The 24,111-nt window shown below is 49.0% G+C and overlaps 1 protein-coding gene across 2 annotated transcripts in view; it reads left to right on the top strand.

The window, feature by feature from the left end:
• ATP1A1 (ATPase Na+/K+ transporting subunit alpha 1) overlaps positions 1–23,349 on the top strand; it is a 29,332-nt gene extending 5,983 nt beyond the window's left edge. For both annotated transcript variants that reach the window (XM_046026893.1, XM_046026900.1), the window contains exons 2-23: positions 4,655–4,759; positions 5,445–5,504; positions 7,279–7,482; positions 8,525–8,638; positions 8,915–9,049; positions 9,137–9,254; positions 9,712–9,980; positions 10,468–10,666; positions 10,918–11,027; positions 12,885–13,019; positions 13,511–13,703; positions 15,032–15,207; positions 16,413–16,549; positions 17,357–17,507; positions 18,037–18,205; positions 18,343–18,497; positions 18,828–18,951; positions 19,948–20,093; positions 20,185–20,315; positions 20,588–20,689; positions 22,524–22,615; positions 22,995–23,349. In XM_046026893.1, coding sequence (XP_045882849.1) covers positions 4,655–4,759; positions 5,445–5,504; positions 7,279–7,482; positions 8,525–8,638; positions 8,915–9,049; positions 9,137–9,254; positions 9,712–9,980; positions 10,468–10,666; positions 10,918–11,027; positions 12,885–13,019; positions 13,511–13,703; positions 15,032–15,207; positions 16,413–16,549; positions 17,357–17,507; positions 18,037–18,205; positions 18,343–18,497; positions 18,828–18,951; positions 19,948–20,093; positions 20,185–20,315; positions 20,588–20,689; positions 22,524–22,615; positions 22,995–23,023 — 3,054 coding nt within the window. In that variant the 3' untranslated portion in view covers positions 23,024–23,349. The remainder of the gene's footprint in view (positions 1–4,654; positions 4,760–5,444; positions 5,505–7,278; positions 7,483–8,524; positions 8,639–8,914; positions 9,050–9,136; positions 9,255–9,711; positions 9,981–10,467; positions 10,667–10,917; positions 11,028–12,884; positions 13,020–13,510; positions 13,704–15,031; positions 15,208–16,412; positions 16,550–17,356; positions 17,508–18,036; positions 18,206–18,342; positions 18,498–18,827; positions 18,952–19,947; positions 20,094–20,184; positions 20,316–20,587; positions 20,690–22,523; positions 22,616–22,994) is intronic.
• The last annotated feature ends 762 nt before the right edge of the window (positions 23,350–24,111 follow it).

The raw sequence follows: 24,111 nt of genomic DNA, 5'->3' as shown, positions 1-24,111 counted from the left end.
TGCAGGTTGGGCAGGCTGGCAAGCTCCTTAAGAATTTCCTTAAGAAATTGGGGAGGAAGGTTAAGCCTAGTTTGTTTGGGAGGCTGAGGGAGCCTGCTGGCTAGAGCTGGAGCTGGGTTCTCCCCACGCTCAGCTGGGTGGGCTACAGTCCAAGTATGGGGGTCCTGAGCTGGTCTCATGAAGGGACGCATTGCTCTGGCTTTGCTCCATGACCTTCTCCAGCCTGCTGCATGTTCAGGTGAGTGACAAGGAATATGAAGGCATGGCGTGGTGGTCCCCTGGGTCGCCTCCTCTGCAGAAGAAGGCAAATCATTCTTTAACTGTCCTAAATGCTGCTCTAGGCGCAGAGCAGCTGCAGTATTCAAGCAGTGCGTGTCCTCCCTCAACCCCGTCCACGGCCACCTCGGAGCCCTGGGTCCTGGGCTAGAAAATTCCTTGCACGTAAACTAAACCACTTAGTCATTTAGGCGCAACTGTGGGTTGTAATGAACTGGGCTTGATCGTTTCTGATCCTTTAAGTTTTAACTGATGAGATTTAAAAAAAATGCCCTGAATGGGTTGTTTTTTTAAGGTTGGAAGGGGTTTTCGTAGGAGGCAAGGAATGGCAGTAATTTATATGTTAATTAAAACCCAGTTCTATAATAACCATGGTCCCCTGCTTTGCAGAGTACCTCTAAGTAGTACACCTTTGTGTTTGAGCATGATTTAATAATGCACGATCCCGGGAAGATGGGAAGAGCCTGTGTCCCTCTTCCCCCCAAACCTTTTCCCCCCACGTGAAGGAAGGCATAGCGCCCCTTCTGGCCCCTCTTGCTGGTCCAGAGCTTTATTAGTTTGTGTGTAGGCTTTAGGCCAGGCACGCCTGGTTTTAGGTGTTTTGTTTTAAGGCTTGACAGCAGCCCCTTGATGAATCAGACGATCAGAATGCCTTCTAGACTCTCCAGTCATCACACCAAATGTTAATGCCCTCTGTAGGGACAGGTAGCTGAGGCTGACTGTTGAGGGTCCCGCAGCCATCCAGGATGGCAGGGGGTGGGTGGGTGGCTTACCTCAACCATATCAGCGATGCCGGCTGAAAGGGCATGGATGTCCAGAGCTTCCCAGTAGCCTGGAGGCAGCTTCACCAGTTCTAGATGTCTGAAGCTCATGGAACTCCCGGCTGCCCCCAGGGCCATCTGTTGCTGTGGTGGGACGGGTCCCCTCTTTAGGCTTTTCATTACTGACAGAGACAAAGGAGCACATCTAGGGGGTGGTCCATGGTTTTTTTTGTTTTGTTTTGTTTTTTAAAGATTTATTTATTTGACAGAGATCCCGAGTAAGCAGAGAGGCAGGCAGAGAGAGAGGAGGAAGCAGGCTCCCTGCTGAGCAGAGAGCCCGATGCGGGGCTTGATCGCAGGACCCTGAGATCATGGTGGTCCGTGTTTTTACATTAGTGAACCTCACTGCTTGTGTTCACCTTGGTTTCTCTTGTCAGGAGTTTTCTCTTCCCATGTCCTGGGTACCTTTTCCCACTGCCCAGATCCAACAGTAGCAGAATTCCTTAGGGCATCTTTGGGAGAATGGAATCCCTGGGAAGCACAGGATGAAGTAATGACCCATTTTCAGCCATGTCACACTGGGCACGCCCCTGCCCTCCTTGTGACCTTCCACTTCCTAAATTAGCAATGGAAAAAACACACACACAAACCAGAACCTAACTCACTTCATCATTTTCACTAGTCAGTGTCCCATTTATGTGGGACCTCATGGGAACCTTGAGCTTCCCATTGTATCCTCCCTCAGAGACCTTGGTTTGGGGGGGGGGGGGCGCCATCACAGGGAGCATGGTGGGTGTAGAAGTGATCTGAGTTTTCTAATTGGGCAGTGGGCACACATTCTTACTTCTTCAGAGGAGCAGGAAAGATTCTTGTAGTTGATTGGGGAAACCATGTTTCTGTCATTTTTCCCAAATGTTTTAAAGGAAATAATAAAATGCTGTCTCACCCAGTTTTTAGCATTGTTCCCCATCCCACCCTACACTCCCTTTACCCCAAACACACAAACACACATATTTTTCTGCTTCGAATCTAATCGAGTCTTAATGGAGACTTAAGAAATATTTCATTTCTGTCACAATAAACAGATATTAAATCATTGTTTTACTTGTAGGGAAGAACTGAATTGTAAAAGCCATCTGGTCTTCTGGACAAACATTGCCCATTGAAAAAATTAAGAGCTTAAGGAGAAGAGATTCCACATATTAATACTTGCCATGTCTCTCTCACAGATGTCCTCATTTAAAACTCGGCGTTACATAGCATGGATTGATGAGGAGGGAGGATGGGAGCTATTAGGAAATCAAACTCCCAGCCAACTTAACCATTGATAACTGAGTCTGGAGGCAGGATACTTTTCTGTAAACAGGGATACAACTTTGGAACCTGTCCAGGGCCTCTCTGTCTTAATCATTCTCTCCCCCCCTTTTTGGAGTGGAAAATACTGAAAGTCTGAGCATCAAGTATATAGGTGGTGAGGCAGAGAGATTTTTTTAATCTGGTTTTCACATATTTAAATTAAACTTGTATTAATGATATCTTGCTTAAAAGAGAAATTGTGAACTCTGTTTTAAAAATCAATACAGGGCGCCTGGGTGGCTCAGTGGTTTAAGCTGCTGCCTTCAGCTCAGGTCATGATCTCAGGGTTCTGGGATCGAGTCCCACATCGGGCTCTCTGCTCAGCGGGGAGCCTGCTTCCCTCTCACTCTCTGTCTGCCTCTCTGCCTACTTATGATCTCTCTCTGTCAAATAAATAAATAAAATCTTTAAAAAAAAAATCAATACAAACTGACCACATAGTCTTTTAGAGATTCCCTAGTCAATGCCTTTAAAATGATTTTTAAGTGATGTGCTTTCCCATTAAATACGGGAAAGAAATCCCACTTCAGGCTGTGGTTCTTGTCTGGTGGAAGCCCTGTCCTTTCTGTTTTATTTGTGTATTTGCTTTCAGTGTGTGATGATTTTCCATTTTAACACTGGCACGGAGGGCTCTCTGTCTGCAAAGAGGCACTTAGAAATGTGGTTGCTCCACAGTGGAGAGAATTTCAAGAATGTTGACTATCTTTAGACCTGTTTCATTCTTAACAGATAAGATAGAAACAAAAGAACTCCACTCTGGTGGGAGAAGTTAGTCAAGGAACACTGCGGAAGGAACCACAGGAGTTGAACAGCATGAATAATACAAATGTCTCTGCTTGTGGGCTGCACGAACTCATTTGGGGCAGGATTTCTCTTTAGAGTCTTAAGAGAGGATGTTTTCCAAAGTCAAGTAAATGTTGTATTTTATTTGCAGCGGTCTTGGCTGTGACACCTGTGTCCTTTTTTTGTTGTTGTTTTCTTTCTTTTTTTTTTTATAAGCACAGTAAAATTTTGATCTGGACACAGGTTCTCAGTTAATTGCTTTCATAGCTAGTAGTGCACTTCTGCTAGTTGGAAGTGAGTAAGGGAGAGCTACAAGATAATGGAGCAGTAGCACGACAGAGCATCCATTTTAAGAAAAATGCTGCTCTCTCCTTTCCCGGCCCCTTCTCAGGTGGCAGTTTTGGGAGGCAGTTTTTGGGGTGGGGGTGTCTAGAGGGAAGGCGTCTTCTGGGCTGACCAAGCTCTGAAGCACCAAGTTCAGGCTTTGTGTAGATAAGGTCCAGCATTTTAAATGGGGTGGGGGGAGGGGTATGTGGAACACTCTAAATTTAAACTATAGAATCACCATTTTCTCTAAAAATTGTTCCAGTTTTCATGAGGGTGTAGGTGGATCCTGTGAATTGTGTGATAATGCACATGCTTTCCTCCACCCTGCTTATGTCAAAACATTTCCAGGGACTTTTCATTTGGGGGCTTTATTTTCAGGCTGTACTGGGGAGAGGACTTTTTTTTTTCTCTCTGTCTCTTTTATTTAAATAATGTTAAGTATTCTTAGGCTTAACTTCTTTTTTTACATATAAGAAAAGATGAACAGGTCACTATTCTTATGTAAGACCTAAAAAAAATTAAATTGGATCTTGAATGGCTTCTTGGCAAAGCTGAGAATTTAAACATAATGATAAAAGTGACTTGCCTCTGAGGGTTTTGTTTCATTGGTTCTCCCAGAAAACACTACATAGAGGTAGGTACAGTGATTCTCTCCATGCTAGGGAGGAAAAAGCAGAAGCCTGAGAATCAGGGACTCACCGAGGATGCATAGCTGCTGGGAGGTAGAGAGCAGGAGTCTAACTTGGACTTGGCTGGTTCAGAACACAGAGGCATCAGCACCCCAGTTACTAATATCAAGATGGTTGCATTCTCTCAGTGGGGTGGATGGAGGGGGGTGGTGCAGAGATTTCGGCTGCACCACCCTCTCCCTGTTCACCCCAAATGGAAGTGCCTGGCGGGACCCTTCTCTGGCTCCTGTGACTTCTCCCCTGGTCTTAATGCCCTTGGGCGCAGATGGCGTGTCGTGCAGGTGCGGTACTTAAAATCGTAGTCGCTCTTGCTTAGTTTGTGGTTTGTGCACGTACATTTCCGTGCGTTTCCACGAGTACTGTCTTCTTGTTGGCCATCCTAAAACCTGCTGAAATCCCCTGCTCCAGAATCTCCTGTGTGTTCATCATACACAGCCTCACGGCTCCCACATTCTCCTGTAGGTCGGACGTGATAAATATGAACCCGCAGCCGTTTCAGAGCATGGTGACAAGAAGAAGGCCAAGAAAGAGCGGGATATGGATGAACTGAAGAAAGAAGTTTCTATGGTGAGTGTTAGGAGGCAGGTTGCTTTCTGTTCTCCTTGTAAGTTAATTGAATCATATCTGTTGGGTGTTCCATATCCACCCCCTCTGAATCCTTTAGTCAGAGGCTTTATTTGAAAAGTGAAACCATTACTGTGGTTGTTTCTACAGACCTTACCAAGCTGTAGAAGTCAATATGGAAAATTTTCACTTTCTAGGCTGTTGGAGCGTTGGGAAGGTTATCCACCGCCCTGGCATAACCAAAGGTCCACAGAAGGAACTGTGGTTGATATCAGGGGGGCCTCCACTTTTCTCTGTTTCTGGATGATAGCAGACAGAGGGGGGACCTCGAGCCCCTCCAGCTGTGGAGGCTTCCGCCGACATAGCCTGTCTGGAACATGCTGGTCATCCGAGAAGGCAGGCAAGGTTTCCCTCCAGTGCTGAAACTCCTGGGCCTTCCTGAAGCCGTGGCGGGTCGCAAGGGGTTTGTCCCACAGCTTCCACCATCCTCCAGGACGGGCTCTCAGCACAGGGCTGTGCAACTGCCGAGCCACTGGGGATCAGTGAGAGGCCTCCCGCCTTGCAAGGGAAGGAAAGCCTGTTAGCTGAGCTGAGTCAGTACCTGCCAGGACTGACATTAATGCTTTCCTCTAACCTTTTTTTTTCCATGGAACAGTGTTTAATTCTTTCGTTTTCTGTTTCCCCTTAGGATGACCATAAACTTAGCCTTGACGAACTTCATCGCAAATATGGAACAGATCTGAGTCGAGTATGTTGTCATGTCTCACTTGTACGGGACCATTCCCTGGGGCCTCTCTCCCATGTCACAGACCTAAGCCTGGAGCCTCTGGGAGGAGAAGGGTGACAGGCACCCTCTGAGTATCCCCTGTGACCCAGGTGAAGCTCAGGCTTTCGGGTGCTTCTTTAGTATTTTCTTGGCCCCTGACACTTTGAAAGCGGACATTATTGTCCCCTTTTTATAACAGGTGAGATCTAACCAGGGGAAGCACCCAGATTTGAAAGGGAATGGCTCCACAGCCACGCTCCTTCCCTGACCTTTCGATTACAGATCTTTGTCTCTATTCTGCGTTCATGACATGGAGTTGAATGTTTGAGTGAGATGAATCTTCGGCACTTCAGTTTTTGCACTTTTGCCATCTAGCTCCATGGCTCCAGAACCTTGGTTATTCTAGCACTCATCCAAAACTTGTCTTTTTACCCCACTTAAAGTAATCTTTCTGCAAAGCCTGTGTTGTGGGTCCTTGTTACCTGGTATTAAATTTGCCACATGAATGACATAAAAGTAAACAGTCAGGGAAGGGTGCAGTTTGTTATTTCTGTGCAAAATGCAAAAACTCTGGGAACTCACATGGGTGCCATCCACCGTGCAGTCATTATTTCAACACATCCACAAGAAGTTGTCGGCGCCACTGTTGGCGTGGGTGCCCTGGGCTCGGAGGGGAGGCCTGACTCCCAGACACAGCTGCCGCTCACTGTTGGGCGGCTGAGCACATGTCTCCCTTGTAGTGACGCCTGAGAAAGGGGCATCAGGAGAGCGAGGGTAGCCCCGGCCTCCATGCCCAGCACGCGCAGAGCGCTCGGATGGTGGGTGTCTATTACTCTGCCCTGGGGTTCCGCCAGGAACTTGAGGGAGGGTCCTGGCCAAGTCCTCATTTCCCCTTAACTGCCTGGCTGTCATCTCCCTGTTCCTCATACTCCCTAGGTAACTCCAGTATTTAAAATAACGTGAATACGAACTCTGTATTAACAGATAACTTTGGGCAGACATGGGTTTTGCCCCCCCCTCCCAACTTGGGTATTTTGATAATACGAAAGTAATCACATTTTCTTCCTCTTGTCATGGAAGCCTTATATCTACTGTGTGCCATCCACGTATCTTGGTTTTAAGGCCCATTTAGAGCAGCATGAGGCTTTAGTGCAGTGAGGTTTTTTCAGTGAATACTTTGAAGCTGGCAGGTTCCTGGGGATGGGCTGGAATATGCACCTGTGTGAACCCTCCCAGCTAGACTGTCCTTTTAGTTACCATTCACAGGGTAGACTTCTATACTGAAAACTTGGCTATTAAACCATTCACAGGTTGGATTCCTACAGAGAAGGTTTTCTCTTTTTTTGATGTTTACAGAGGATTTCTTTCTTCCCGTCCCTGACAGATTCAGTATGCAAAAGAACTCAAAGCTCTTAATTTGCAAAACTGAATCGATGAGTTAACACTGCTGAATCTTTCTGGTAAAAATACCATTTGGCCGGAGTCCCTTACCTTAGATCAGACTGGATGTAGATCTGTCCATGGATCAATTTAAAACGAGTCTGGGTGTTGCAGGCTCCTCAGGAAGTTTGGGCAGCTGTGTGCCCGGACCAGGAGAGGGTCCTTGTCAGAACTTGCCGGGTTTTATAGGTTCTCTAGCTTGGGGGATTTTGTTTCTTCCCAAACCTGTTACTGGGGCCCTCAAACTAGCAGGTAGGTATATGCACTTGTACGTTCTGGGGCAGTGTGTCTTAACTTCCATTCCTCTGCTTCTTAGGGCTTGACAACTGCTCGAGCTGCAGAGATCCTGGCTCGAGACGGCCCCAATGCTCTCACCCCGCCTCCCACCACTCCCGAATGGGTCAAGTTCTGTCGGCAGCTCTTTGGGGGTTTCTCGATGTTACTGTGGATCGGAGCAATTCTTTGTTTCTTAGCTTACGGCATCTTAGCTGCCACAGAAGAGGAACTTCAAAATGATAACGTGAGTTCTGTAGCTCCTCATTTAGATTACTAAATATGCATGAGGTATCCTTCTCGTATTTGCCATTCCCTTGTTTTCCATTGGTTACCACTAGTTAGCTGATCATTTTAAACAGGTGGGAGAGGGCCACCTGGGTGGCTCAGTTGGTTGAGCATCCGCCCAACTCTTGATTTCCACTTAAGTCATGATCTCAGGGCCATGAGATTGAGCCCTGTACTGGGCTCCATGCTCAGCAAGGAATCTGCTTTGGATTCTCTCCCTAACTCATAGAAGTCTTTAAAAGCAAACAAACACAAGGGAAAGCAGTGTTAGCAACTATGGCCTTCAAGGCCATCCATTCTTCCTTCTTCGTTTCCAGTTCATCTCTCCATCTCCCACCTCCTAGATGCTCTTCTAAGCTGTACATCCATTGTGCATGTGGCTGCAGTGAACAGGCAGCTCTGTGCAAGTCCCGGCCTGGGGCCAGCCACCATGCACACCGCAGAGCACAGCTTTTACTGTTGGCCCGTAATGTACATCCTGAAGCATTTGGTAGCCCCTCTTCCAAAGTCACAAGTTGTTTTGCAAAGATCTTTATTTTATTTTAGATTTTTTTTTTTTTACTTGTTTATTTGACAGAGATCACAAGTAGGCAGAGAGGCAAGGTGGGGGGGGGTGCAGACTCCCTGCTGAGCAGAGAGCCTGATGCAGGACTCCATCCCAGGACCCTGAGATCATGACCTGAGCCGAAGGCAGAGGCTTAACCCACTGAGCCACCCAGGTGCCCCCAAAGATCTTTATTTTAATAAAGTGGGAGAAACTGATTCATGTAGAACATTTCAAAAGTCAGTCAAGTTGTCATGACCAAGTGTCTCTGGGACCCCCATTTCTGACCCTCCTGTACTCAGTCTCTAGGCAGATAAATCTGAAGACACGAGCTGAGCTCTATATTTATTTCTGAAGCCTTGACCTGTTAAAAATTTGGTTTTTTATTTGGTCAAAAGTGAATGGTCCCATCTCCTTACTACAAGCCTGCAGCTCTAACTTGTTTGTTCCCTTCCAGCTTTATCTTGGTGTGGTACTATCAGCTGTTGTCATCATAACTGGTTGTTTCTCCTACTATCAAGAAGCTAAAAGTTCCAAGATCATGGAATCCTTCAAAAACATGGTCCCCCAGGTACCGATTGCTTTGCCCTCTCCATTGAGACCCCTGGGAATGAGAGCTAGTGTGGAGCTAAGGTTTCTGAGTCGATGGGAACAGGAGGGCCACCTCGCAGATAACCCAACAAGCCTTTGTAACTTTATAAATAGATCAATAATCTCTTTATCATGTACTCGTATAATTCATATTAGAGATGCCTTTGGAATTTGGCTTTCTTATTTCACCACTACCCAGTCCTTGCTGGCAGCCTCTTTTCTCTGATTGAATAGTATAAACTGTTTTCTCCCAAAGCAAGCCCTCGTGATTCGAAATGGTGAAAAAATGAGCATTAACGCAGAGGAAGTTGTAGTTGGGGATCTGGTGGAAGTGAAAGGAGGGGACCGAATTCCTGCTGACCTCAGAATCATCTCTGCCAACGGCTGCAAGGTGGGTTCAGCGGGGTCCCCAGGACTCGGGCGGAGTGCGCAGGGCAGCCCGGCGGGCATTCACACAGCCCTCTTGTCTTACGGACAGGTGGACAACTCCTCACTCACTGGTGAATCAGAGCCCCAGACTAGGTCTCCAGACTTCACAAATGAAAACCCCCTGGAAACGAGGAACATTGCCTTCTTTTCAACCAACTGTGTGGAAGGTAGACCATTTTAAGGTGCTGTTCTGTTCACAGCATGCTGTTTATCTTGGGCATTAAAAACAACAACAAAAACCAGAGACGTAATTCCTATTCTGGTTTTGTTGGACCCTTGTCTGACTGCTGTGGTCAAGCACAGCAGATGCGGTTCAGTCGCTGGCAGGAAGGCTCTGGAAGCCTGGGGGCTGGCTGGCTGGCTGGCTGTCCTCACCCCCCACCTCCCACACGCCTCTACTGTTGGGCGTGCTAACCTGGCAGTGGCCTTGGGAACTGCTGTCCTGCTCCTGGATATAAAGCCCTTCACCAGAGTCTCCATGGTGTGAAACCATGCATAACCCACCAAAGAGCTAGCCCTTGGAAATGCATAGTTTTGTCTCTTCTAACTGCGACAGGTAATCGTCCAAAAGCTGTGACTTCTTTGATGAAACATGGTACAATTCCCCCTCCCTCCTTTTTTAAGGTACCGCGCGTGGCATTGTCGTGTACACCGGGGATCGCACCGTGATGGGAAGAATTGCCACACTTGCTTCCGGATTGGAAGGAGGACAGACTCCCATTGCTGCTGAAATTGAACATTTTATCCATATCATCACGGGTGTGGCCGTGTTCCTAGGTGTATCCTTCTTCATCCTTTCTCTGATCCTTGAGTACACCTGGCTCGAGGCCGTCATCTTTCTCATCGGCATCATCGTAGCCAATGTGCCTGAAGGTCTGCTGGCCACTGTCACGGTAAGCAGCTCGGGGAAAACCGTGCACACTCTTCCATCAGCCGGCAACTGAGAACCGCCCCCTCCCCGCAAGGGACCACTGATTCAGGGTTGATCGGACGTGCTTGTGCATGGTAGGGTTAGATAGCAGGGAGGCTTGGCCTACTTTTTACATGGAAGGTAGTAACCCCAAAGCCTGAATAGGCCTAAATCTTGATCTGATCTGATCACATGATCCATAGCAGTATAACAAAGGAGAAGAATTAGGGGGGTGAGCAGGGGCACTATAATTCGGCAAATCCTGGCTATTTTTTTCACTTTTCTTAATCTGTTGCTTTATGGGAAGAGGGGAGCCCTCTATACATGTTCCCATTATTATTCAGACTTCAGAGGATGGCCGGAGAGGTTTAAGTTTAGACCAGCATCTTCCATATTAGGAAGTACCCAGAGTTTCTGTAGAATTCCATTCTTGTTGAGAGTGAAATAATTGGGTTCCTAATGGTTTTTAGGTATGTCTGACCCTTACTGCCAAACGCATGGCAAGGAAAAACTGCTTAGTGAAGAACTTAGAAGCCGTGGAGACCTTGGGCTCCACATCTACCATCTGCTCGGATAAAACTGGAACTCTGACTCAGAACCGGATGACAGTGGCCCACATGTGGTTCGACAATCAAATCCATGAAGCCGACACGACAGAGAATCAGAGTGGTAAGGCCCAGTCCCACCCCACACCACAGCCTCACCTCCTGTGGCTTTTTTTTTTTTTTTTTTCAAGTTCTTGTTTTTGTTTTTTATCATTTGGTAAGGAGTTAAGGGAATGGGTTTGAGATTTCTCTTGACTTTGCCCTGAAACCTGACTAGTTTCATTAGTTGGGAAATCAGATGAAACATTTCCCTTTTTATGGGATGTTAATAAAGGTAATGCATTTTCTTTTTTTTTTTTTTCTTGCCTCCGCCAGGTGTCTCATTTGACAAGAGTTCAGCCACCTGGCTTGCTTTGTCCAGAATTGCAGGTCTCTGTAACAGGGCGGTGTTTCAGGCAAACCAGGAAAACCTACCTATCCTTAAGGTATGCTCAGGAGTTCCTGTTTGCTGTTAGGCCGCCGTGTGGGGGTATAGGTACCCCACAAGAACCGCCACCTGAGTGTTTCCTTCAGAAGGCATGTGCCTTCTGGGTTCTGTAAGGGGATTGCTTCTCATGGGACACCCTCCTTGTGAAGTGTTGTGTGGGGATCCCAAAGCCCTGAGGGTTACCTGCAGTCTGCAGAGGTTCAAGAAGAGGGACTCTGCAGTAAGAACTGACCAGAAGTGGGAAGCTGTCTTTACCGTGAGAAACCGAATGAGTAAAACCCAGTTTTGCCACCCCCAGCATGATATCTGCTAACCTAGCAGACAGTGAGGGCTGCTTTTGTGACTTGATAATCGTATTTGCATATTAGGATACAGTAGATTCCAGTAAATCCCTTAAGCCATTTATTTTCTTAAAATAGCCCAGCTATTTCTCTTATTTGTTCTCTGCTTGCTTACTAATGATGCAAAAATAAGCTCAGGCTCATGGAATTCATGTGAAATGCGAAATGACTGAGGTTTCACTGTGCTGCCTGTGGAGACAATCTTGGAAAGGTCATAGCTGCACAGGGTTGTTAAGGCTGCAGAAGACGTGTGAGGAGGCCCTCTGGGCTCCTGTTCTCAGCAGGGCTGCTGGGGGTGGTTCTGGGTAGAGACCAGGCTGTCCGAGAGAAGGAAGGTGCACTTAGAGGGAACTGAAAGGGCTTCTCCTGGGAAGATGGGACCCCTGTATCCTTTAAAGGAGGCGTTCTTGGCATTGAATTAATGTTGATTAGAGGAAGATATTGTTTATCCTGGGATAGAACTTGAGATGCATGCTTTCATGTATTTCCTTACCTCAAAGTGGAAATCTTCTAGGTTTTCAGCATAGGACGTAATAGGTATCAGATCTTTCCCCACTTAAAAGTGCCAGAGAGGGAGCATGGCCTGTATTTGACTATTTCAGGGGGTGGGGCCGTGTCAGTGGCATTATTACTGTCCCTCCTCCACCCTCCCCCCCACCAAAGGCATGCCACTCTATTGTGCTTTAATAACTGGCCTTTGTTAAGAAATGTGGAATCATGGGATAATTTTTAACAAACCTAGCCACCTTTCTTATTAAATGGGGCTACTGTGTTTGTGAGCATTAATCTTTTCATCTGCCTGTGCAGTCCTAAAGCAGTCGGAGTTCTCAAGTGTTTATATAAAAGTTGGCTACACCTAAAAATGTTCTTAGTGGGTCCTAGTATATCACACAAAAGAGAAGTATGTGTTACCTCAAGTGTGGGCTTTAACTTAAAATGTTAGCTGATTATATGACTGTTGGAGCTAATAATAGCTTTCCGTTCATACCATTCAGGCCAAGATAATTTTGCACAGTTGAATAATGTTTAAAGTCCTCTATTTTGCCCTTGACACAGACAGTTTGCCCCCAGTCCTGGGAACTGAAGGGATTTTCTTCTAAATTGTAGGTGCTGTAAGTATTTGGCCTCTCACTTGGTGTTTTCAGATTCACAACCCAGGAGTACATCCTTCGGAATAGTGTTGGCTTTGAGACCTTGCAACAGGGGAAGATTTAAAACAAAACAAAAACAGGCTAAAGTAGGTTAGAAGAGTGTGTTATGCTCCTCTCAAGGGTGGGTAACCCCTTCAGGCACCCCCTTCTACTGGAAGCTGGAACTGGGGTGGGGCAGGAGGGCAGACAGGAGGAGGCTGGAGTGTGTCTGAGCAGAGGGAGGCCGGTCCCTGCCGCCACCGCTGCTTCCCCCTCACCTGCCTTGTCCTCCACCTCGGACAAGATCGGAGTACATCCGCAGACCTCTCCAGCTGTTCAGTGGTGAGCCGCAGGCTTACTCACAGGTGACATCTCTGTTCACAGCGGGCAGTGGCAGGCGACGCCTCGGAGTCCGCGCTCTTGAAATGCATCGAGCTGTGCTGTGGCTCTGTGAAGGAGATGCGAGAGCAATACGCCAAGATCGTGGAGATCCCCTTCAACTCCACCAACAAGTACCAGGTGGCCTAGCAGTGGCACGGGCAGGCGGGGAGGACTGGAAGCCAGGAGAGCTGTTTGCCCACTTGAAATGTTAACAAGCTTAAATGGCTTCAAAAAATGAATTCTCCCAACTTCCTGTGAGCTTTTACATTTGACCCTGAATTAGGTATAGAAAATGCTAATTTGTGTTTTGGTAGGAAAAATGAACCCTTGCCTAACGTGTTGGGGCCCTCTGGTGTACTTACGGTTTGGGGAGGGGGCGGGGCATCCTCTTACGGGGCTGTCCTTTTGTTCCCAGTTTCCCTTCAGGAAGGGTTTCCATAGGAACACAGGCCAGGGATTTAGGGCGACATTGCTGTTCTGGTTTTTCGGGTAGCATTCAAAGTGTGCTACAAGGTGTGGGAAACCAAAGTTAAACTAGGGGACCTGGGTGGTTGTCTTGACACTCTCAGCAGTAGGTGAGCTGAGCTCCCTGCAGTCACCGGTGTTCACATCTCCACCGTCCTTTACAGCTGTCCATCCACAAGAACCCCAACACGTCTGAGCCCCGACACCTGTTGGTGATGAAGGGTGCCCCGGAAAGGATCTTGGACCGCTGCAGCTCCATCCTCCTGCACGGCAAGGAGCAGCCACTGGATGAGGAGCTGAAGGATGCCTTTCAGAACGCCTACCTGGAGCTCGGTGGCCTCGGAGAGCGTGTGCTAGGTACGTACGTGGACAGCCAGCAGCACAGCCGTCGGTCTGGTCCGCCTCTGCAGTGTCCTCACCTCCCCTGAGCCTTTCCAGAGGATTGTTCCTCCTCCTCGATCTGCTCCGCTATTCTGAAAATAGGAAGGGCTGGAGAGATGTTTGGTGTCTTGGGGGCCTCAGAGCAACAAAACCGTGTTGGTTTGCTTCCGATTCGTACTTAGACCTTTGGTCTCAGGCTGGTCAGTTCTGTTTGCCTGGGGAAAAAAAAAGGGGAAGAGCTTTATTGTCAAACCTTTGTTGCTAGGACTATGACCTACAAATTTAATGAAATTAAAATTAATGCTTAGAGTAAAATCATTTCCTGACTGGCCCAACAGTTGTTGAATTTACACTGGACCGTATGTGTCAGCTCACAAATGACTTCGGCAGCAAACTTTCCTCTAGAGAGCCACCTGTCCTGAGTAGGTCAGCGAGGGCAGACGAGAAGTACGTTACACTCATTGTATAATGTAATTGAGAAAGAGATGTTTGCGCTTTTTTGGAGGCGGACAGGTAAAAAGCCATCATTGATGTGTTCTTCCTGTTCCGCTTAGCTTAGTAACTCAGAACTGATTGCCTGGGCCTGACCTCTGGTTCCTACCTGCTCCCTCATCTGATCTGAGGTGTCTCTTATAAGTCTCTCTTCACTGAAAAATCACTGTCCAGTGTTGTTTCCCCGTGTCTGCGGGCCCAGAGTAGAAGCGTTCTCTCTTCCACGAAGCCACTTGCCACCTCCTACCACTTTAAGGAACATTGTAACCTTCATACCACATTGCGGGAGCCTCTGGAATGTCCTGATCTTGCAGCAGTGATACTAAGCACCTCGGGCAGAATGTGTCTGCTTCGTATTTCTCCTCAGCATGGCTGGCAGGCTGGCCCTTGCTGGTGGGCAGTAATGTATTGTGGTTAGATGAACGGCGAGCAGAGATGAGAGCTCAATTTTTCTAAAGAAAGAAGCAGAGACAAATAATTACATGATTTGCCCAATCCAAGCACCTGAGTGGCAGGTCTAGAGCCCTGCAGTCCCAGTGCCTAGCAGTCCTGTCCTTGCTGGTCTTCTCTGTGCTGGACAGGGTGCTTCCGCTGAGGTTGGCCATGGCCTCTGTCATTTACATGGTTTTTCTGACTCCATAGCATCTGTACCTGTTAAATAAAACCTCACGGCTTTAAAACTTGAAACAATATTCTAAACTCAGCTCGGAGCCAGAGGTAGACCATCCGAATGACCAGTGGCTACTGTCCTGGGCTGTCGCCTGCAGTGAGGTCCTCACAGACCCCCCCACCCCACCCCGCCCTCCTTGCAGGATTCTGCCACCTGTTTCTGCCTGATGAACAGTTTCCTGAAGGGTTCCAGTTTGACACAGATGATGTGAACTTCCCTGTTGAAAACCTCTGCTTTGTGGGCCTCATCTCCATGATTGACCCTCCACGGGCCGCTGTCCCTGACGCTGTGGGCAAATGTCGCAGTGCTGGCATTAAGGTAAGTGTGCAGTGTGCCTCCTTGACATCACCGTCGTGCCTCGGGGCTCCTTGCTTAGTCACGTGACCCCACGGGAGCCATGCGGCCAGCTCATTTTCTCACTGGGAGGATGAGTTTCTTATCTCTAAAGCTTTGGTTACCACCAGAAAAGGCCAAATGGTATTAAAATGTTAGTGTAGACAGCAGATGAGGGATTCAAAAGAAAAAAAAAATACATTTGGGGGGAAACAAACAGAAGCCTGAAAATCATTGAAAAGAGCAAAAAGATCTGGCGTAAGGTCTTAAATTTGAAATACTCGCATTCTAATTGATCTACTTCATGTAGCGAACAGCAGGTCTTCTCCGTTTTCAGTTAACTGGTTTTTTTTTTTTTTTTTTAATATTTTATTTATTTATTTGACAGAGAGGTCACAAATAGGCAGAGAGGCAGGCAGAGAGAGAGGGAGAAACAGGCTCCCCACTGAGCAGAGAGCCCGACGCAGGGCTCGATCCCAGGACCCTGAGATCATGACCCGAGCCGAAGGCAGAGGCCCAAACCGCTGAGCCACCCAGGCGCCCCAGTTAACTGGTTTTTTAATGAATGTTTGGTGTCCTCTGTATCTGTCTGTCTAAGTCACGGAACACTGCTCAAGTGCACTGATAACAGGTGGTTTTTTGAGCCCGCCTTGGTGCTGGCTGTCTGATTTGTTTCCACTCTCTCATTCTTGTTGGTAATACCGCCCTGGAAAGCTTTGTAAAAATAACTCCCCCACCACTTGGACTGTATTCGTAAGTGTACTCTTCTGAATATAATCATCAGATCAGAAAAGCAGTAGCAAGATTTGAATTCTTTCTACGCATTTATGCTCTCTCCCCAAATTGGGCCACTTTGGGGCTGCTCCCCAGGCAGTGTGTGGCACTTGTGCCCTAGAGTCCCGTCAGCATCAGATTTTTTTTTTGGCTGGTTTTAATACATTTTAGTTTTCTTGTGACTGTGTAATAAAAGGAAAAACAGACGTTACACATCTTGTCATATACCAAGATAGGATCGGGATGTTGTTTTGTGTTTTCATAAACAGGTGCATGTTTGTATTTTTGGTTAACGTTTACCCATTTTAGGTTTGCATTCCTGTCTTTTTGATATTCCAAGATGAAGCATCCTTAATATTTCTTCTTGCCTGCTTAGGCATTTGCATTCAAATAAATTGCCCTGTTTCTTGTTCCAGGTCATCATGGTCACTGGAGACCATCCAATCACAGCCAAAGCCATTGCCAAAGGTGTGGGCATCATCTCAGAAGGCAACGAGACCGTGGAAGACATCGCCGCACGCCTCAACATCCCAGTGAGCCAGGTGAACCCCAGGTAAGGCAGGAAACTCAGAGCCTGCTCTGCCTTAATTGTGCAGATGATGGTGGTTGGGGATTATCAGCTTGGTTCCATGATGGTGTGCTTCTGGGCTTGCTCTGAATAGGGAAGGCCCCTGCAGTTCCAGAAGGCAACCTGTCCTTCCAGGGGAAGGTTTCAGTGAGAGCATGTCATTGTAGCCAACTCTTGGGTGGTGCTTCCATATTCTCAGCATTGACTGCAATAACCTGTGAAAGTGGGCATCAGTCCCACGCTGCAGAGCAGGGAAGCTGAAGCTTTGTCGTACGGTACACTCTAGTCGAGCCTTCAGTTTCATGATGTTAACCACAGAGCATGCGACCCAACACCTCGCACCGAGTCCGTTTCCAGGGCCATGCTAACTTGTCCAGGTGATTCAGGCCAAAAAGGACTTTGGACAGTACAGTACAGAAGGCAACAGAGATGAAGCGGTATTGTTCTGGGGTTTCGTTGGAGTGTGGGGCCTCCTTCCCTCAGCGTGGGGCTATGAGAGGGTTTGATCTCCTGTCTAGAACTTGGTCCCATCATTTCAACATGTTCTCTATAAGGAAGGCGAAGGCAGGCTGCCCCACAGGTGGTGGTGAGTCTTGAACGAGATCTAGTATGTAGGAACATGCTTGTAACCTGCGGACTACTGCCCAGATGGTAGCTGTAACGCGATGGGGAAGATCGCGTCTAACTCTGGGCTGTCGTACAAAGCCTCCCGTGTAGTAGAACATCCCTTTGTGGTGAGGAACATCACACGGGTGAAGCAGTGGGGGGCCTTTCTTCCCATCCCAATCCTAGAGATGCCAAGGCCTGCGTGGTGCATGGAAGTGACCTGAAGGACATGACCTCTGAGCAGCTGGATGACATTCTGAAGTACCACACGGAGATCGTGTTTGCCAGGACTTCTCCTCAGCAGAAGCTTATCATCGTGGAAGGCTGCCAGAGACAGGTTAGCGGGCAGCCAGGGCCAGGCTCTCTCAGGCCCTGCTTACCTCTGTGATCACAGCGCCAGGGCCGGAAACACGGCCCAGCTTTTCTTAGACTCGCTGCCTGTGTGCCAGAAAGAGGCTGCGGGCATGGCTTCAGGGCAGGGGAACCTGATAACGACCCAACAGAGCTCCGCACTTGGCCACACATGTCTTCACTGTGGCCCAGAATCAGGTTCCACACTTGGCCTAGAAGACCAGTCGAGGCTCGTCGTGTCTCTAGAGGATGTAAACGGCAGGAGACTCCTGTCCCATCCCTTGAAAAGTCCTTAAGCCCTTGTTGGAATGGGGAGGGGATCCGTTTGTCAGCACTCCTTAATTCTGTGGTTGGCTGGTGGCTGGGTGGCATCTTGGCTAAGCTGGTTCCGAGCCTGCTGAGGGTCTCCGAAGAAAGGGGCAGGGTCGTAGCGAGGAGAGGCACGTTGAGGTGTGTGCCTGGTGTGCCTCTACCCCTGACCTCGGGGCTCTTACCCACCCCCCTTCTCCTGGCAGGGGGCTATTGTGGCTGTAACTGGCGATGGCGTGAACGACTCTCCAGCCCTGAAGAAGGCAGACATTGGTGTTGCTATGGGGATCGCTGGCTCCGACGTGTCTAAGCAAGCTGCCGACATGATTCTTCTGGATGACAACTTTGCATCAATTGTGACTGGAGTAGAAGAAGGTGAGAGAGCAGCACTGCGTTTAAAAGTGTTCACCAAAACCTCATCCCAGTACTGCCCTTCTGTGTCTACTCCTAGCCTGCCCATCCCTTTACCCTCTACAGTAAAAAATAAAAAAGTCAACCTCTTGCTTTCCTAGGTCGTCTGATCTTTGATAACTTGAAGAAATCCATTGCCTACACCCTGACCAGTAACATTCCGGAGATCACCCCCTTCCTGATATTTATTATTGCAAACATTCCACTACCCCTGGGGACCGTCACCATCCTCTGCATTGACTTGGGCACGGACATGGTAAGTGCCTGTCATGGCAGCTTCTGGCCCTCGCTCACCCGGTGCTGCAACACCCAGTCAGGCTGGGCGTATGGGCACCCGGTGTGCGTCACGGCCTCAGCCCCCTGAAGCAGCATTCCCCAGTCCTCAAGGCAGCTGGCAATGCCCGTCTATCAGATAGCAACATTATATGAAAGGGAAGTTCTGTTTTGTTTGTTTTATAATAGGACTGGTTACAGCATCTCATGGCATGAAAACCAGTTTTAAAGGGGACAGTGGCAAGGACTTTATAATAAAATGTTTGCGCTATCAGCTTCCTCGTATCTGACAACTTTTATACTTCTCCCCAAGGTTCCTGCCATCTCCCTGGCTTACGAGCAAGCTGAGAGCGACATCATGAAGAGACAACCCAGAAACCCCAAAACGGACAAGCTTGTGAATGAGCGGCTGATCAGCATGGCCTACGGGCAGATTGGTGAGCCGCCGCACCCCCGGCACTGAGAGGAGAGCATGGGGGGAGGCCTCAGGCCTGGTTTCTCATGCCAGGCACAGTCCATTCAGAGGCAGTGTTTCCTGGGGATAAAAGTATTGGTCACTAATTTGGATAGAGAGTTAGGCTTTGAAGAAATTATATGAGCTTGCAGGTTTGACTGATGGGTCACGACCAAATGGCCTTGCACCCCCATTCTCCCCACCCCAAGACTTGATTCCCATGGTACCTGAAGCATGACCATCTAACAGGTGGTCTTCAGGGGATGGGCAGTGAAAATGCCCTTTGATCCTCCGTGTTCTGCCTAGTGGCCTTCAGGAGAACCCGGTGAGGCCACCAGGAGCAGCTCAGGCCTTTGGATCAATGGGTTACATCACTGAACACTTGTGTAAAGCGGAACAGAGGAGTTTCTGGTGGAAATACGGCAGAAACCGGTTAACAGCTGCTGACGAGGAGTTGGCTAATGGCCAGGAAGACCTAACTCTAAGGGGGATGAGGGCCAGAGCAAAGGATGAAACCTGGCCCTGAGGAACTCAGGGTGGTGCGGTGGGATCAGATGCCAGGGAGAAGGGTCTGGGGGGTGGTGGTGGGGGGAGGGCAGTTGGTCAGAGGGTGCCACACTATCAGGAGTATGAAAACAGAGATGGGAAAAGTCAAATTGTAGAAGAAATTAAAAAAATAGGGAAGCCTTTTTCCCCTAAAGAGACTCTGCCCTGGTAGATACACGATCATATGACAGCAGTGGGTGTTTCAGAGCAAGGCCTGTGTGTCTTCCCCTTTTAAAGCTCTAAAACAGTGACTCAAAAACGAGAAGAGGCTGCTGGGTGAGGGCTATGCCCCTGGGGTCCTCCATCCTCCCGTTCCTCTCCCAACCAGTGCCAAAGACAGTCCCTAATACGTACCATCCTGGGCCTGCTGCCGTGGTCAGACAAGTGTGTGGGTACCCTGGAACCAGGTTAGAATTGTTTTCCACCCTTGCAGGTATGATCCAGGCCCTGGGCGGCTTCTTCACGTACTTTGTGATTCTGGCTGAGAACGGCTTTCTCCCGACCCACCTGCTGGGCCTCCGCGTGGACTGGGATGACCGCTGGATCAACGATGTGGAGGACAGCTACGGGCAGCAGTGGGTAAGTGAGGACCTCACCAATGGGGAGCTCCTCAGGCCACCAGCCATGAGGGCCAAGAGCTGGGCTCATCTGTCTGCCTTTTGTGTTTCAGACCTACGAACAGAGGAAGATCGTGGAGTTCACTTGCCACACAGCCTTCTTTGTCAGTATCGTCGTGGTGCAGTGGGCTGATTTGGTCATCTGTAAGACCAGGAGGAACTCTGTCTTCCAACAGGGGATGAAGTGAGTAGAGGACAGTTGGGGCCCTCAGACCCCCGGGCTCTGGTGATCTCTCAGCGCTTTGTAAAATCCCGGTCCGAGGCCCATGGCAGTTTCTGGAATCTCCCCTTTGGCACGGATTTAGGAAGCAAAATGTGATTTTCCAGCGTTTCTTTTCATCTGCCCTCCAGTTCCTAAGTGCAGTGAATACATAAAGACATTGATCTGCCATTGAACAGTATTAGAACATTAAACTTCTGTTTGTGTTCTTAAGCTTTCTGTCTTCTTGATTTTAGGAACAAGATCTTAATATTTGGCCTCTTTGAAGAGACGGCCCTTGCTGCTTTTCTCTCCTACTGCCCTGGAATGGGTGTTGCCCTGAGGATGTACCCCCTCAAGTAAGTCGCTCCTCACCCAGCTCCCAAAGCATGAAACAGAAGTGGGACTTCCCTCATGACATGCACTAGTAGCTGGTGTTTTTAGGAGTTTGGGGTGGCCTGTACAAGAATTCCTCTGCACTGGAAATTAGGAAGTTCTGACCAGAATGCTTAGGATTTGGCTGAGATCAGGCCCGACAGGCTCTGGTACCTTGGGGATGGCTCACCAACTAACTGCGTGAGTGCTCGGGTCCCTCATAGCAACAGTCCCACTTGTCATTGGTATTCTGAGGTTTGGGGATGGGGTTCACGTCTTGATTTACTTACCTCGCCCCTGTGTGTGCTGTCAGGCCCCCACCTCTGTGGGCCCCTGAATCCTCTGTTCTCGAAGGAAGGAGGTGGGAGAAGCAGGTTGGAGGTGGGTCATGGGTAAACCAAAGGAAACCCACCAGCCCAGAGCAGTGAGGGACTTGGCGGTACACCCTGTAGCTGAAGCTGGTTTATCAGAAGCATGAATTCCAGTAACCTGACCCCATCCCTGAAGGAGCCAAGCCCCATGGGCCTCACCGGCATCTTGCTGGGTCTATACAGACATTGCTTCTGTGCAAGGGTGGCCTGGCGTCCAGGGGTCGGTCTGCTACTGTCCAGCCTGTCTTTTCAGCCTTCTCTTGTAGCCATCCAAGCTTCTGTTAGGGGAATTCAGTATTCTCTCTCCCTGCATGGGTCCTTGGTAAGGATGCTCCCTCCCACCCCATGACACCAGAGTCCCTCAGGGCCTATCTCCTGGAGCTAGCCCCGTGTGATCTTGCCCTCTTGGACACGTACATTTGCACCCTTCTTTGCTATTACTTGTTATTTCTGCTCCTTGCTAGGTTGTAATCTTTAAGGCATGGCTTATAGGATCTTTGTTGCAGCACCTTACACAGAGCTGGCGTATACTAGGAGGATGCAACTTAGACAAGGCTTGCCCCATCAACTTGAGCCATTGTTTGTCAAGAAGAGGGTAGGAGAACCCAGCTCTCCAAAAGGCTGAGATGCAAAGTCACTGAAATGGAGTAGTGTGTCAGGCCATGTTTTGTTCCGACTAGGGAGCTTGTTCCTGAACAGCTTCTGTTCAGTTCAAAAGGTGGGTTAGTTACTCTGTGGCTGAGTCACAGGAGGTCCTCTCTTAGCTGGGGAGGAGGATGCCTAACACCAGGAAGAAGAGGAGAGTGCCAGGCCTCTGTCTTGGACAGCCTCCCTCACGCACTGACTGCAGAAGCTGGTTGTCAGGAAAGCACAGCCTTCTGATGACCAGCCTGTCTCCAGGCTGGAGACTGTGGCTGTGGCCTGCTAGGCTCCCAAAGGCCTCTGCTCTCTGTTAAGAGCTCGGCTGTTTTCGTTCCCCAACACAGGGATTCGACAAACAGCTTACTGAATGCAAGGGATAGAGAAACTGGTTTTGACCCACACTGGCAGTCTCGATCTGCACATAGACCAGGACATAGACACAGGTCACTCTCAGACTTCTTAAACTTTGGAAAGGGAGGAAAGAAAATGTCCCTTTGCTCTGGGACGGTAAACAAAAAATCTCAACTCCTCCTACAAACCAAATTACAAAAACCAGATTTGAAGGTGGGAAGGGGACTTGTGCAGAAAGTCTGTGGTTGGCTTTGCCCTGCCTCTCTTTAGGCCCTGGACACAGGGAGCAGCGTTCTGTTCCTAAGACCCTGCTGTGTGGTCCACGCTAAGGGCTTAGTGGTTAGTTGTGACCGTGCTTGACTCCTTCCAGACTGTTCCACTGTCACTGTGATATACGTTCTCTTGCCTTTGAATTGTGTTCACGTGTTAAATTGGTACCTGCTTCTCCTTCCAGACCTACCTGGTGGTTCTGTGCCTTCCCCTACTCTCTTCTCATCTTCGTGTACGATGAAGTCCGAAAACTCATCATCAGGCGACGCCCTGGAGGTAATTACAGACCTTTTAGCTTCAGCAGGGGTGTGGGGGAGGCTGTAGTTCTGTGGCTTCTGTTTCATCAGTCGGGTGGGCTAAGGCAACCAGACTGCCTACAGCCACAGTCCCATCCCCAAAGGCTTTCAGAAGCAATCCTATTTGCAACGGAACTCAAACCCAATTATGATAGAGTGGAAAGCTGGTCAGAAATCGGAGCCATCTTACCAATTAACAAGTCCTTTCTAGAAACATTTGCAGTGAGAACAGTTGAAACCCAGTATTGAATTTCGGTGACCCCACCCCACCCCCGGTCGCTCCCTGTGGTTCCCACTGCACTACAGTGCAGTGAGGGAGGCCTCACTGTCGTGTGTCTGTCCGTCTGTGCCGCCCCCAGGCTGGGTAGAGAAGGAGACCTACTACTAGACCCCGTGTCCTGCACGCCGCGGAGCATCGCGCCACACACTTCGCACCCGCCCCCACCCCCTTTGTGTACTTCAGTCTTGGAATTCGGAACTCTACCCTGGTAGGAAAGCACCGAAGCATGTGGGGGAGCGAGACGTCCCGGAATGAAGCATGTAGCTCTATGGGGGGAGGGGGGAGGGCTGCCTGAAAAACCTCGTCTATGGGAATGACAGCGGGGATGGTTTTTATGTGCCTTTTTGTTTTTGTAAAAAGGAAAACTTGGAAAGACTGAAAGAATACATTTTATATCTGGATTTTTACAAATAAAGATGGCTATTATAATGGAATCTGTCTCGTGCCCTCCTCCCTTTTGGGGCCTGGACATTTGAGTGCGGCTCTCTGAGCGCACAGCCTGGTCCCTGCAGCTTCCCTGGCACCCACTGGGAACTGGGGAGCTGGGCAGCCCCAGGCCCCCTGAACCAGAGCTGACTGGCTGTCTGGCTTCCTTGGCTCCCTAGGCAATCTGGAGTCACAGTCACAGTGGAGAACCACTGTTCAGGGGAAACTTTTTGCCCAGGCTCCCTCTCATTCTGAGGAGATGGCCTTACCCAACCTGTTCTCTCCTGCAGGGGCCACCTCAGGGTTGGGGGCGGGGGGAGTGTAATTCCAGCTGCTGCCAATCCTCTGCTTCTTGGTGGAAAAACGGGTCCTGTGAAAGATGAAGTCACTTGGTGTAATAACACTCTTGCCAGCCTGGTGCCAGCCCTCAGCCCATCTGCCATCTCGGGTCCCCGCCACAACCACCTCAAGCATTGTGAGGCCTCGGTGGGTCTGAGCGGCAGAAGCCCACGTGCACACCGTCTCAGCAGCATGTGTTTCTCTACACGTGCTTCCCTTTTCACATAGCATGTTCCCAGTGTGGCAGCAAACAGCTCCATTTCAGAAAGCGCTTATGAAAAAGGTAAGAGGTCTGTCTGGGTCAAGTCTGAGAAGGCCTGCTTTCAAAGAGGGAGCAGAAAAATGCCCTCCTCGGTCTCCTGGCTCCGTACTCCAGCCCGAGTGCTGTTCACTAGCCCTGCTCCGAGGCTGTCCTTGCTTCAAGCAGCCAA

This window comes from Meles meles, chromosome 1, assembly GCF_922984935.1.
Source record: "Meles meles chromosome 1, mMelMel3.1 paternal haplotype, whole genome shotgun sequence".
NCBI lineage: Eukaryota > Metazoa > Chordata > Mammalia > Carnivora > Mustelidae > Meles > Meles meles.
The sequence above is the reverse complement of the archived record's forward strand: the minus strand, read 5'-3'. Positions and strand labels throughout refer to the sequence as shown.